Source organism: Cynocephalus volans, chromosome 4, assembly GCF_027409185.1.
Source record: "Cynocephalus volans isolate mCynVol1 chromosome 4, mCynVol1.pri, whole genome shotgun sequence".
NCBI lineage: Eukaryota > Metazoa > Chordata > Mammalia > Dermoptera > Cynocephalidae > Cynocephalus > Cynocephalus volans.
This window is the reverse complement of record NC_084463.1, coordinates 155,236,369-155,251,121: the sequence shown is the minus strand read 5'-3', so window position 1 is coordinate 155,251,121 and position 14,753 is coordinate 155,236,369. Positions and strand designations below refer to the sequence as shown.

The 14,753-nt window shown below is 44.6% G+C and overlaps 1 protein-coding gene and 1 pseudogene across 4 annotated transcripts in view; one reads left to right on the top strand and one right to left on the bottom strand.

Annotated features, from left to right (window-relative positions):
- STX3 (syntaxin 3) overlaps positions 1 to 4,537 on the bottom strand; it is a 54,708-nt gene extending 50,171 nt beyond the window's left edge. For all 4 annotated transcript variants that reach the window (XR_010023437.1, XM_063095929.1, XM_063095928.1 and 1 more), the window contains exon 1: positions 4,305 to 4,537. Coding sequence is in view for 3 of the 4 variants with exons in the window: in XM_063095929.1 (XP_062951999.1) it covers positions 4,305 to 4,334 (30 nt within the window). In the remaining variant the exon portion in view is untranslated. The remainder of the gene's footprint in view (positions 1 to 4,304) is intronic.
- A 10,141-nt stretch (positions 4,538 to 14,678) lies between these two features.
- Positions 14,679 to 14,753, top strand: part of LOC134377345 (density-regulated protein-like) — a 1,041-nt pseudogene continuing 966 nt past the window's right edge.

Below are 14,753 nucleotides of genomic sequence, written 5' to 3'. Positions count from 1 at the left end.
CGTCTGCTCACAGCAAAACAGCTCTCCAGAGAATGAATCCTCCCAGGTACGGAGAGCAGGGGAGGAAGGAATCCTGACTAATAAGAAATCTATCACTAAAGAAGGATGAAATCTCAATGGAGGGACAAATTGGTATGTTAAGATTTGATTATGATCCAAAGCACTTGGCACAAAGTAGGGGCTCAGTAAATATTTGTTGAATGAATTAAGCTTTAAGGGGGAAGTACAGCTCCATATTTCTGATCGGGTTATAGTAAAACATTATCCCGAGGAACTCTGATCCTGCAGAGTTCCTGGAACTTCCAGAGGGGAAGGAGGCCAAAGACAGGCCCTTTAGGAAGAAGCAAGACACAAGATAGAACAGAGAGTAAAAAGTCTGGCCTTTAGAGCCGCAGGTGGTTGATTTCAGTAGCGGTCCCTACTGGTGCTGGCCATAGAGAGACCAGTGGATCCAAGTCATTTCTAGTCCTCGTAGATCTGTCTCCAAGGGGGTTGAAAGTCTTTGACCTCTATTTCATATATCACTGGTTTCTCCATTATCATTATCTACCTTTGATATGGGGGAGGCAGGGGGGTTCTCTTTTCACATAATACATTTCTTTGTTTTCTCATACGACAATTTACTCTTTAAGACCAGGACTTAGTATAATAAATTAGCCTGACACGATGCCCAGAAAGATGCTAGGCACACAGAAGTCAAAAATCCCTGATTGTGGTGGTCGGTAGGTACCATACACCTGTCGATGCCCCCACATGCTTTGTATGTTCTTGATGGTTTATAGATGAAGCACTCAGCAATTGGAGAGTGGTTGAGAAAATCTAGGATCCTTGCCTTTCTTCTTAAGAGACTCCACATGCATCTAAAGAAATTAGATTAGACTTAAAGAGGGACCTGAGTTCAAGCATTACTTCTTCTGGGAACCCTGACCCCCACACCCACACCCATCTCCCACAGTCTGGCCAACAAGGTCTTCCTGTGGTTGCTTCTGTCACAAAGTGGTATTCATACTATTTCTTGTGTGTCTCCTTACCTGCCCATGATCTACCTAAGGGCCAGGAATGTATATCAGTCACCACTACACCTCAGCACCTACTGCAAGGCCTGGCATACAACAGGCACTAAGCAGATGTTTGCTGAATGAAAAGAGGGCCAGGCAAAGGGTCTCTAGATAAGGAATTACCCAGACTCAAAGTTCAGATTCAGATTTGTCCAGATTCAAAGTTCAGCTACTCAGAAGTCACTAAGGACCGCCTCCTGAGACTGGCTGGGTGTAGGCACTGCACATTCCTGACAAGGCAGACCTATGTCACTGAAGAAGCAGGTTGCTGAGGGGGCCTAGCTGGAGGAGCCCTGCAAGAGATAACATGAATCAGATCTTGTGACTGCGGCCTCAGGAAAGTATGCCGTTTGGCGTGGACATTGTTCTTAGTGGACCATACTTGGGGAACTTGCCCACATGGTGGGTGCTTATCACTAATTATCTCATTTCACCCTCACAATGACCCTACAGGAAAAGAATGATGGTCCACTTTATAGGTGCAACTCTGTGGCTTCAGTCCTTATGGACTCCAAAGCCTACAATGACACCTTGTGCAGAAGTATACATTCTCAAAGTTTGATGGAGGCCTTTAATCCCCTAGTTCACCTCCCCTCCCTCAAAGAGATGCTCAAATTCCTACAACAGACCTCCCAACAAGCTTCCTGCCTCCTTCCCATGCTGGAAGGTTCACTGCCTCTCCTGCCAGCGTAGCCCACCCTTGGGCAGCTCTGACTACTAACAGTGCTTTCTCACAGATTCCTGATTTCTACCCATCAACTACACATCTTCTCCTTGTAACTACCCAGAGCAAAGCTAATCTGCACATGACAACCTCCAGCTATCTCAAGGCAGTTATCCTCCCTCTCACCAGGGTTTAGAAAGGCTCTACAGAAAGAGATTGCATAAGCTGCTCTATGTGAAGTCTGTTTCATGGGGGTTAACAAATGCTTTTCATTGATAACAAGTATCAGAGAGAGATGGCATATCTTGTTGCAGTGAGGGTGACCCCTGGGGATGGGAGTGAGAGGAGGTGGGCCAGACACCAAAATCCACATAAACCTTAACAGTCTTCAGAGAAACCACCAATAATGCCAGAAGGGGTTTCTGAGATCAACCAAATTCCTTGTTTTGCAAAGAAGGAATCAAGAACAGAGAGCAACACAGCTATTAAGTGGTGGGACTTTGAGAAGCCTTTGAACCTGCAAACCCGTCCTCTTTGCACAGAGCTACCGCCCATCTCCAAAACTCTACAGCAGCCACCCTGTGATTTCAGAATAATACTCCCAGGATAACAGCACTGTCTACATCCTCACTTTCATCACGTCCCCAAGAGGAGGAAACATGTCATTAGCTCCAGTTTACAGAGGGCAACCATAAGACATAAAGAGGCAAAGGGATGTGCTCAGTTCCCCAGCAAACTGAATTTATTCTTGGAACTTAAAGCTCGTTAAGACTCTTTGCTCATTGTTGACGAAGAGCTATTGGAAGGAGCATGGACTGTCTTCCTCTGGAAATAGATTTCCTATCTAAAGGAAGGGAGCTGCCTTTATCTGCTATTCAGTTTTGCACTGTTTTATGATTGCTGGGTGTGCAGATAAGGAAAGTTCTTCAAAACCATGCTCTTCTTTTCTTTCTGCCTCTCCAGCCAGCATGCTTCAAGGGAAGCAGCACTGTTTGTGGAGAGCATCAGGAGCCTGGGTTCCTCTCCTGGTTGTGGCCTAACTGGCTGTGTGACTGGAGCATCCCTCCTACCCAGGCCAAGCTCCAGTTTCCTCATCTACAAAAACAGAAGCAATAAATTCTGCCCTTTCAGTCACCATAACTGGGATGCTGTACAGCTCAGACGACACAGACCAAGAGTGGGGCAGAGAGGCTCACTCCCACAATAAGCAACTGTCCCCTTGCCTCTCTCACTTCCCCAGCTCTCTCACCTCCTCTCTAGCCTAGTACCAAGAGCAGGTGAAAGTTCTCATCCAAGCAAGACAGGAGAAAAAAAAATTGCAACATTATCCCAACAGGCCCTGATACTAGCATTTTCCAAAGAGTGTTTACAGTTATTGACACATTTACCATTTAAGGTCTATGTGCCATGCACCATAAAAAGCGTTCTTGTGTGTGCTCTATTGCTTTTAGTCCTTACAACTATCTATTTTGCAGATGACAAAACTTAGGCTTGAAGTTTAAGGGATAGCCAGTAAGCAGTGGAGCCAAGAGGAAACCCCAGTTCTAATCAAGTTCAGTGCTTCCCAAACTTTAATGTGCTCATGAATCACCTGGGGAGATTTATGAATAATTAGATTCTGATTCTGTAGGTCTAGACCTGGCCTGTGTTGCTGCACTTCTAACAGGCTCCCAAGTAGATGAATTACACTCTGAGTATCACAGGCTAGATTTTAAATTCCATTAAGGTAGAGCTTGTGCCATGGAATCCCCAAGGGCTTAGCATTGGGCCTGCCTGTAGAATGCACTCAATAATTATTTACTGAATGAGTCAATGAATATCTGGCTCAAAAACCCATGCTTTACCCACTACTCTATATCAAGTCCCATTATGTCATCTAAACATTTACAACAAATCTCTTAGGAATGATCATTCCCTTTTGACCGATAAGGAAACAGAGGGTCAAAAGACTAAGTAGCCTCAGATTTCCCAGCTTTTGTGCAGCAGAGCTGGAGGAGGTCCACCTTCAGATCCTTTGCCCTGGCCACAGCTGTCAGAGTTGTAGGGGGAGGGGGTGGTAACAATAATTACAGACCACCGGATGGCAAGGTGCTGGGCCCATCTCAGCACGTGACCAGCTCACAGTTCCAGGGGTCACGAGAGAGCTCTGAGCTGCTCTCGGGGGAAGAAGGCCGCTGGGCCTGACGCCCCCCAGGAGGCAAACAAGGAATAGGGGAGGGGGAGGCCGGTGCTGCGCGCAGTGCCAGACAGCAGCGAACAGGTGGTGAGATGACCCCCGATCTCAAGATGAGCCCCGCGGGGCCCGGCTCCGGACAGACGCTGTCCACCTGGGGGGGATGGGAGGGTCAGAGGCGTTCAGGGAAGTCTGCCTGGCGATGAATCACAGGGCACATGACCCAGCAGGGAAGGGGAGCGCAGGGGGCGGAACAGGCAAGGGATGCGCCGGGGGCACGGGGAGGGCAGGCCCCCCTGCAGGTTCGATTTGGGGAGCGTAAGGAAGCCCCTCTCCCACGCAGCTCCACCTCCCGGCAGCTCCTGCAAGGCCCTGGGCCCCGCGGGTTCCCGGGTGCGGCGGAACTCACGGCCTTCAGCTGCTCCAGCCGGTCCTTCATCCTGGTGCCCAGGCGCCCGGAGGCAGGTAGCGCGTCCCAGGTGAGCGGCCGGAAGGGGCGGCCGGGCCCGGCAGGGGCGACGGAGCTCGGGGTGCAGGAGGCGGCGGGCGGCGGCCGCTAGCGAGGAGGAGCGTCTGAGGCCACGGCAGGCTCCGCCGCGCCGCCCCCTCCGGGCCCTACCGGCGCCGCGCGCTCCAAATCCGGCTCCCGGCGGGCGCCGGCGCTCAGCGCTGATCCGCCCCGCGGGCCCGCCCCTTACCTGGGCCGCTCCCCGCGCTCCTCCTTAAAGGGCCCGCTCCCGGCCGCCGCCTGGCCACTCCAGGCGTGTCCGACGCCGCCTCCCCTAACGCGAAGCCCCTCAAGGGACTGGAGAAGCCAGGTCCAGGCTCTGTCACTGGAAGGTCCCGCCACAGGGCCGAGGCAGAGCGAGGGGGGGGGTCTGTTTGTCCTCAATTCTGTCTTTTCCATCCGACAGACATTCACCATCTGTCCCGGGCTTTGTACTAGGATCATTGCTAGGCGGGGACAATCTCCTAAGACAACGCGATGTGTGCCACATTAGGTGGGAGGAAAGTGTTCTGAGACTATCAAAGAGACATTCGTCCTGGGGAAGGGCGTTCCAAGGGACGGGATCTGCTCGGGCTGGGGGACAGCTCAGCGGCCGCAGGTGAAGGAGGGGTCCCGAGAGGACAGCTGGACGTGAGGAGGGAGCGCCTCCGGTCAGGGCGAGGATTTCGGATTTTATGCCGTGGGCAATCGGGACCCCTCCGAGCAATGTAAGCCGTTCAGTGTTGACGTCAAGCACCTGCCACTACAATCTGTCTAACTTTGGGAAAGTGTCGGCTTCTCAAGAGGACTCTGTTTCCATGTCTGTAAATCGGAGATAAGACCCACTCCGTGGTTTGCTGTGAAGCTGTGAGAGAGTGATTGATCCGTAATAAAAACGTGTCATTGCAGAGCTTAAGCTCTTCTCACTTCCGACGCGATGCAGAGATTCTCGGGTGGATTGTACCTTCCGAAAAGGTGGGCGCGTTCTTTTCACTGCCCCTTGCTTTTGACCCCGTCTCCTCCTCCTCTCCCCCTCTCTTCCCCCTTCCCTAGTTGTCTTCTTGGGGACAAATGAACTATCCAGCAGAGTGGAATTCGATAAATGCCACTGGCGGACCGAAGATTTAATTCTCGAGATAGGAGAAGAGTCTGCTCTATGCATTCAGGTTCAAAGGCTGTAAATCTGTTAACAGGACTTTGCCCTCTTCTGCGATCTGAGTCAGGGCTGCATGCTGACTTCATCGGCTCCCATAAAGATACGGCCTGCATGGTCGAGATCGGGCCGTTTGAACTGGCCCTGCCCTTCTCAGCCCTAATCCTCTCTCTCTGACGTCCTGCACACTTCCGCTTGCTGCGTTCGCTGGGTGCGGTGTCTTGATTTAGTAACGGGAAGGCGTCCGCGCCCCCTGGTGGTCATAAATATAAACTGTGAGTGATCACGCTAGAATGCAAGCCCCAGGAGACCCTTGCCGCCTTTTGTCTCCTTGACTATATGCAATTCCCAGTGTGCTGTTTGGCACTGGTCATTCACAGATCCTTGCTGAATGGCTAACGAACATATGATACAATGTACAGGTGCACAAGACCAGGGAAGACACAGGTGTGTCACCTGCCTAGGACACTTGGTCACTCTGCCCAGTGGGTGGCCAGAGCTCCAGCCGACTGAGCTGATCCACAGCCCCACACCTTACTCCTACCATTCCACAGGTTGGATCGAGCTCAGTGTTTCCCAACCCTCTGATCAAAGGGAAGGCTGCCTGGAAGCCAAACAGTCCCACACCTAGAAGAATCCAGAGACCGCAGGGCAACAGGGAGGCTGGGCTCCATGTTTTCCTTAAAGTTGTTGCTGGTTTGGGCTCCGGAGCCCAAATACGAGCTATGGCTCTGCTTGGCACAACCTGACACTTCAAATAATCTGAGGACGTCCATCCCAAGTCAGCAGCTTCAGCCAGTTCCTTCTCACCTGGACACCTGCCCTGACTCCTTACCTATTTCCCAAATTATCTTCCAAGCAGCCTTTGTTTGGCAAATTCCAGTGGATTACACAAAAAGGGCTTGCCAGAGAATTTGGAGATGTTTGGAGATTTCTGAACGAGGTGGTGGTGGCTGGAGGACAAAGGCCTTGTCTCTTCCTCTGAATGTGGAGGATCAAATTAAGGTTGGCTTGTGTGTTTCCAAAAAAATTTTTTTTTAAATTTGAAAAGGTGAATAAATCAGAAATAATTTACCACTTCCTCCCCTTAACAAATTTTTGTTAGTGGGGAATAGCTAGGTCCCTGCACTTCAAGAAGACAGAGAAGGAAACAACTCTTTATGTTAGAAGCCTGAAAAGGTCCATATAGGTCTGGAGTAAGAAATCCTTACTCCATCAAGGGTGTCTTTTGGTTTGAATCAAGGGTAGCTTTTCAGACTCTGCCTGAACACATCCTGGGATTCTCATTAAAAGATAATTGTTTTTAAAAGGGTAAAAACCTGACTCGCATGCAAATATAAAATGAAGACACATCAAAGATTTTATTTAATTCATTAATTAATGAGGGAACCAGTAAGGAGTTAAACCTGTCCAGAGGAGAGCCCAAAGAGCAGGCACATATATAGGCGATCAAGAATGCTAAAATGAATATATTAATAAATGCAAAACCGACTTTAGGGATGGTGGGAGATCAATGGCACTTCTGCCAGACAAAATTCATTTGCATCTCTATGAACAAGAATCATTTGCATTAGTGTCGATTTTCTACAGCTTACAAAGTTGGAACATAGCTACAAGACCATAAAAGGCACAGAACATTATAAAATCAAATAACTCAGAAAGGTGCATTAGACAAGGCCTATCATGCCATTGGACACACAATTATCTTTTTTCTTTTTCTTTTTTTTTTTTTTGCCACTTTAATTGTTAACCTCAAAAAAAGTAGAGAAACATATCTCCAAATATATTGAATTTATTTGGGAAGCAAAAATAGGATTCTAATACGTAATGCACGCCACGGCAAGTCACAAATGTATTAGGTGAGGGAGATAAGACAAAGCTTTTGTCGGTAAAAAGGGAGAGGTTCACATAAGCTGCTTAGAAGCAGAGTTCGTTGGTTTCAGAGGCTCAAAGTCAGATTTGTCACCTGCTTATTGGTTGAGATGCCATTAGTGGGTAAGATTCTTCTTGGAGCATCTTATGTGAAATACTGCAGTTCTAAAGACTGTCTAATGATAAACCTTGTCACAGAAACATGCATACATGCAAAGCAAGAGATGTGTGAAGTACATGAAGTTTTAGAAAGTCCTTGGAAATAGTTCTTATATCAGACAAGCAAGCAGTAACCCCCCTTTCTTCTTGCCTTTCCCAGCTCTGTTTTGTCTGGGTCTGAAAGAAAGTGATTTCATCAACTTTCACATAATTTTTTCAGTTTTTCCAGACACTCCCAAGATAGCTCCTTTGGTTGAACAGTTCCAACTGTTGTTAAAACATTCTTTGTCACACAGAACAAAAATTTTCCTACCTATAACTTCTGCCATTATTTCTTACTCCTTACCTTTTTCCAAGTATTTAAGAAATTTAATCTGTCCTTCACAAGATGGTCTCTCTATGAAAGGAGAGTTGCTGTGGGGAAGTGGAGCAATGGCTGGACACAGCCAGGAGGCCTGAGTTCTAGACATGACTGTACCAAACAACAGTTGTCATTTGACACATAATCTGTTTTCTCTTCTGTCATAAAGGGGGCTGATCAAAACTAATAATTCCAAACTTTTCATTGTCAAGCATATCACATATTTATTATTTTTATTTGTGGGTCTCTTGTTTTGAAAGATCCCATATCCCTAAGAAATTTGGTTTCCTATGATAGGATGTTTTTATGAAGAAAAAAACATGACCTTTTGGTAGCCTATGTGGCCATAACAGAAATAACTATATGATTTCCCTTAAGCTTTTTTTGCTTTGGTGAATGTGTGTGTGTGTTTATTCTCCCCTTAAAATTTTAAAACATTAAAAACAGCATAAAGAGCCCTCTAAACAACAACAGCAAAACAAAAGTTCTTTTAACACAATTGGAATCTAGGAACCCAGGAAAGGAGGCATCGGCAAAGTTCTTATGGCATTCTATTTGAAGGTAGTTATTAGAGACATCAAACCTTCTTTAAAATTCCTATTAGACATGAGTTTTAAGTTGTGAATTTTATATTAATATTCCCTCTTCCCTGACAAACAGAAGTCTGGATTCCATCTGCCAGTTGTGTACAAGAACTGAAGAAATTCAAGTAACTGCGGAACAATGGGCCTAGGGGAGGGGAGTGCATGGGCTGGTGAGGAAGACTCTGATGCTGAACCCAAGTGGACTATAGGGTCTCGAAGTAGGTGGAGAGTGACTTAAGGTTCCAGGCTCAGTAGAAGCCTTTTCTCTCTAGTGTATTTTTATTTTTCTGCCCCTGGTGGTACTTGGTTTCACACCCACTAGGTATTAGTGCAGCTGTTTCTGCATTAAACAAACATAGTCAAGACAAAGTCAAATGTTTGCATTTTGGTTATAAATAAATTAGCCAGCACTTAATTTCACCTTTACAAACAAACCAAAGAAAGAATCCTTGAGATTTGGGGGCTCCATTTTCCTCTCTGTACTCCCCCGAGACTGTTTCTTTTGATTAGAGAAAAGAACTGAACCTTACTCCATCTTGACCTCAAGAGCCTTCTGAGGGACAGGTGAGACCACTTTCTGGCTGGTGTACACTGAGGCAGTGTGTGCAGGATAAAGAGAGAGAAAAGGAGCTAAAGAATTGAAGGGGGATGTTTTTTCTATTCCCCCACAGCAATTCTTGCCCACTGCAGGAAAGATGGAGAATAAACAGGATGGTGAATAAACTTCCTGACTTGGAGTTTTTTCTCCCCCTTACAGTTTGTGTTGTCTATTGCTACATAACAATCTGCTCTAAAATCTAGCAGCTTGAAAAAACTAACATTTATTATCTTACATTTTCTGTGATTGAGGAATTCAGGTTCAGATTAGCTGGATGACTCTGTCCCAGAGGCTCTCACAATACTGCAATTCAAATGTCAGCTGGAACCTGGATGAGCCTGGAGAAAATTATGCTATGAAACAATCCAGGTGCAGAAAGAGAAATACCTCATGTCGTCACTCATAAGTGGGAACTGAATTAATAAACAAACAATAAAGAAAGAAAGAAAGAAAGAAACAATAATCACAATAATATGTTGAACTTTTAGAAGGAGAGAACAGAACTGTGGTTACTGGAAGTGGAAGAGGAGAGAGGGAGGGGAAAAGGGAGGAGGGTTAATGAGAAATTAATGAGAAACTAGTTAACAGATGCAAGGAGTGATTACATATTGTAATGATGAATAAACTAACTCTCCTGATGTGACCATCACATATTGCACACAACAATTAATAGTCAACTTTGTACCCCACAAATATGTATAATCAATTATACTTCAATAAAAAAATAAATAATTTATAATTTTAAATAAAGATGTCATATGGGGCTGCAGTCTCATCTCAAGGCCTGACTGGGGAAGGATCTGCTTCCAAGGCCACTCACATAGTTGTTGGCAGGATTCACTTCCTCAAGTGCTATTGGGCCAAAGGCCTGTTTCTTTCTGGTCATTGGCTAGAACCTAACCTCAGTTCCTTACCTTGTTGGTCTCATCACGTTTGCTGTATTCTAATCTAAGAAGTGAGTTGCTAGGTTCAGCCCACATTTGAGGTAAGGGGATTACACAAGGGCATGAAGACCGGGAGCTAACTCAGTGGCTGCCTGGAACATAGTCAAATCCCAAGGCCAAAACTGCACTATTTCATCCTTTTAGAGCTCTCTTCTCCCCCATATCTGACCTGGACAGCTCCAACCCATTCTCCAGGCCTCAGAGTAGATGCTTTGAGGAAAAGCACCTCACCCTCCAGGACTGAGTTAACTGTCCTTCACACGTGCCTCTGTGACACCCTAGAGTCCTCCATCATACTCCATACTACATTACATAAGTACCTGACCACTTGCTCTCCCACACGTTTTGTAAGCTCTGTAAGGGTAGCAGCCTTGTCTCTTTTCTTCACTGTTGTGGACCCAGACCCAAGCGTAGAGCCAAAACATTCCAGGCACTTGGTAAATGTATGCCAAATCTGTTAAACAAATCTTCTTGTTATATGGCTACATTATGTCTTTCTTCCTATTAAAACCCCTTCTCATTACAAAGAGTAGGGAGTCCAAATTCTTCTTGGAATGGTGCTCATGGCCTTGCTCAATCTGGTCCCAGCCCCGTGTACTGTCTGTCACTCCTTCACACACATAGCTCCACCATCAACCGCACCAGACAACCACTTGTTCTTTGGACCCTACTCAACCTTTCACGATTCCCCTTCTCCCTCTATCCAACATGTCCTTCCTCCACATCACGTCTGCAAAATTCCTACTCCTCCTTTAAAACTGAAGCCTTCTCCAGTTCATCCAGGTCGTCTCCAGGTTGGCCTCTCCTGTGAAAGTTGATGAAATCACTTTCTGTCCAACCCAGACAAAATAGGACCAGGAAAGGCACAAAGAAGGGGGGCTCATGCTTGTTTGTCTGAGATAAGAACTTTTCCAAAGACTTTCAAAACCCATCAGAAATCCCTTCACACCCTTCATGTATCTCCTTCTTTGCACGTACACACGTTTCTGGGACAAGGTTTGTCATCAGACATTCTTTAGAACTGTGGTAATTCAGATAAGATGCTCTGAGAAGAATCTTGCCCAGTAACAGTATCTCAACCAATGAATTGATAACAAATCTGACGTTGAGCCTCCAAAACCAATGAACTGTTTCTAAGCAGCTTATGTGAACCTCTCTCTTTTTGCCAATAAAAGCTTTCTCTTAACCTTCCCTCACCTAATGCAGTTGTAGCTTGCCACGATATACATTTCAGATTATAATTCTATTTTCTATTCCCAAATAAACTCAACATATTTGAAGATATTTTTCTCTGTTTTTTTTTCTAGGTTAACACTCTCCACCCTTCCCCAACAGTACTTTTTTACATCTCTTTTTAAAGCACACCCTACATTGTCTCGTATCTAGTTGTTTACACAACTGTCTCTCTGGCTAGATTGTGAACTGCTTGAGAGTAACAACTGAGTATGATTCATCTTCCATGGCTTCCATGAAGTAGGTGTGCTGCAAATATTTGGAGAGTAAATCAAAGAATAGTTGGGTGCTAACACATAAACACACACATGCACACACGCGCGCACACACACACACACACACACGCATTCACCCTGGGGATCCTTCTCTCTTTTTCCTTAGGAGGAAAGAAGATTCCTCCTACATCCTGACTCTTAAAACTAAATGCAATTGCAACTCCACATGACTTGAAGGATGAACTTTAGTCACTGAATTGAGTATTTAAAATAATGTGTTTTATCAGTAAAGACTTTTATATCACACTGTTCAGATGTTTTCCTAACATTAATCTCCATATACCATATACCTACGCCTATGACTTAAGGTAAACTATTTGCATCACAATTTTTTTTTTTTTGTATTTTTATATAAACTCCTCAAACCCTGGAGCAGTAAAGCATAAAGTACTACTCTAACGAGCTGGTAGGGGAAGTGGGAAGACTAAGTAGGGGAAATGGGAAGTAGGAGATGCCTGCTGTTATTTCTGAAATGCAGAAGACATGATTGCTTCTTATAGCACTTTTGAATACATGTTAAGAGGAACAGGATCATCATAATGAATCAAAGGTGAAGGGCAATAACATAATTATGGCTTTAAACATTTTTGTCATTAAAAAAATAAGCTATCTAGTGTGAGTGTTTCTCCAGTTGGATATTCGAGCAACCATGCTGAATCTTTTATTGTATCTTTACAGTTTTGTTTTGATATCTCACAATAACTCAGGGAGGGATTTAGAGTAGATATTATTGTTCCAATTTTATTATGAATTAAATTAAGTACAGAGAAATAAGGTGATTTTCCCAAGGTTACATAGGATACTGAGCATGCTGCGAGAGGTAGCAGTTGCATGCCCAGGCTGTGGAACCAAACTGCCAAGTCAGACCTCAGTCATACTATTACTCACTGTGTGACTTTGGATAATTTATGTAATCTCCCTGCACCTCAGTTTTCTTACTTGTAAGCAGAGATAATAATACAATATCTTGTAAGAGAGATAATAACCATCTCATGTTTTTTGTGTGTGAAGATAAATGAATTAATATAAGGAAATCATTACTTCCTTTCTATAGTCACTTGAAAAGAAGATGACTAACCCATTACGACTGCACTGCTTTTCAAAGAGCATGAGGAATTGAGAAATGCCTGGAATATTTCAATCACTAGTGAAATATTTGTATTCAAAGTCAACATCAGCTAATGCAGCATTTTTCAAAGGACATTCAAAAGGATGAAACATTTCAAAAGGTACTCAAAGGAAAAAAGAATTTGAAAATATGGTGAAATGCATCCCTTAGAGAGTCATGACTACACATTTGCGTTACAGGCACCAAATAAACCTGCAGTAAACTGCTAGTAGTACTTTGATCAGCACAATGTTCTTCACACTTATTTGACCATATGATGTTTATCTCATCCAACCCATATTATTCAAAGAACAAGTGTCCTACAGATAACACTGACTGGGTAGAATACTGCAGAATATAGGAGGGTCAACAAGTGTCCATGAATGCACCAAAGCAGATCCTTTCGAGTTCTTGTCTTTCAAAAGATGAAGGCAAAATCTCAATTTCATATATGAATTCTGGTCGTGGTTTTTGCCTTTCAGGCCTGTGATACACTTTCAAAAATAAATAAAATTTTGCAGTACACTCCTTATGCTCTTCCAGATAAGGAAACAGAGATGCAGGGACATGAGTCCCGGTTCTTGTGCTCCTCCCGCTCCTCTTGCACACCCAGAGACCTGGAGACCTGTCATGATGCAGCTCAAATGCCACCTCCCCCCATCAAACTTACCTTGATTCCCTTGACTGTTCCTCATCTGAAATCTCACAGTATTGTTCCACTTAGCCCTTTGTGTAACTGTGGTTTGAACGCTTAGATCCCACTAGACTTTTAACTTCCTTCCAAGCAGGAGCTGCCGCTCTTGTACTTTACCACTTCCCACTGTAAAGATCTCAGGTGGTTGCATAGTACATAGTAGGGTTCAGTAAATAGTTGTTTACTATCTTGTTGAGTACTGTTGAATAAGTAATCACTAAATACTTAATGGATAGAGGAATGAATGAACTTCCTCTCACCCTGCAAAAAAAATGGTAAGCCATCTATGTTCTAATACCACTGCCTCGAGACAAATGATCATCATGTAAATGATTATTATCCCACTCAGAGCCATGCTAATAAGTCCTTTCCCCTCCTCACTGTGTTTGGCTAGTATTTTGTTTTCACAGAATTAGCTTTGCTCTACTTGAATCCAGATTCGAACCAACATTACCTCTCTCCTACACAGAGAGGCTCAATTGACAAAGTCATTTTTCCATATTACACATACTTAGCTAGGAATTGACAGAAAAGGAGAAAATTAGACATGTGTATCAGAGAGAGAGAGAAGAAAGGGAAGAAGGATGGGGAGGAAAATGACCAGGTGTGGGGACAGCATTTTAGAGGCAGATTAATACATTGTCACAGATTGACACAGAGACAGATTAGCTCTGGTATAAAGGTAAGAAAAAAAGAAGCTACCAAAACTTTAAACTCCAGTGCTTAGTCCAGCCTCTTTACCTGAAAGAGGAATCAAGATGAAAGATTATTAATTCAGCAAGAGTCAAACTTAGCATTTATACCATGGGAATCATGACAGAGTGGTCAGGATGGTACCTGTTTGATTTGCATCTTATTCCTGGTGTCACCCCTGCCCAGATGTGCAGTGCATGGGCCTACTGAGAACCTGAGAACTGCATCTGGAGATAAGACCGAGACAGGACACAGCCTTTACATGTAATTGTGAGGAGGGTAATAACCACATTCACTGCTATATCTTTCTTTAAAAGTCACAAAGTATTTTCACTTAACTACTCCAGAATTTAGATCCTGTAGGTATTTTAATCCCCATTTTGGAGATGAACAACCCGAGGCTAAGAAAAAAAAAAAAAAATGACTTTCAAAAATAATACAACCAAGGGGAGCACATCTGGCAGGATCGGGCAGCCCTGCTCGAGGAAGAGGAGTTTCACGTGTCTCTTCAGCTGGCGGGAGCAGCAGGAGCAGGACAGTGGGGGCTGTGTGATCGACTGGGTTTGTGAAACAGCTGCTGACATTTCTGAATCCATCGGGGCTGATGGCAGTGCCAAGCTAGATGCCGATTACCCTCTTCGAGTCCTTTATTGTGGAGTCTGTTCATTACCAGCCGAAGAGTATTGTGAATATGCGC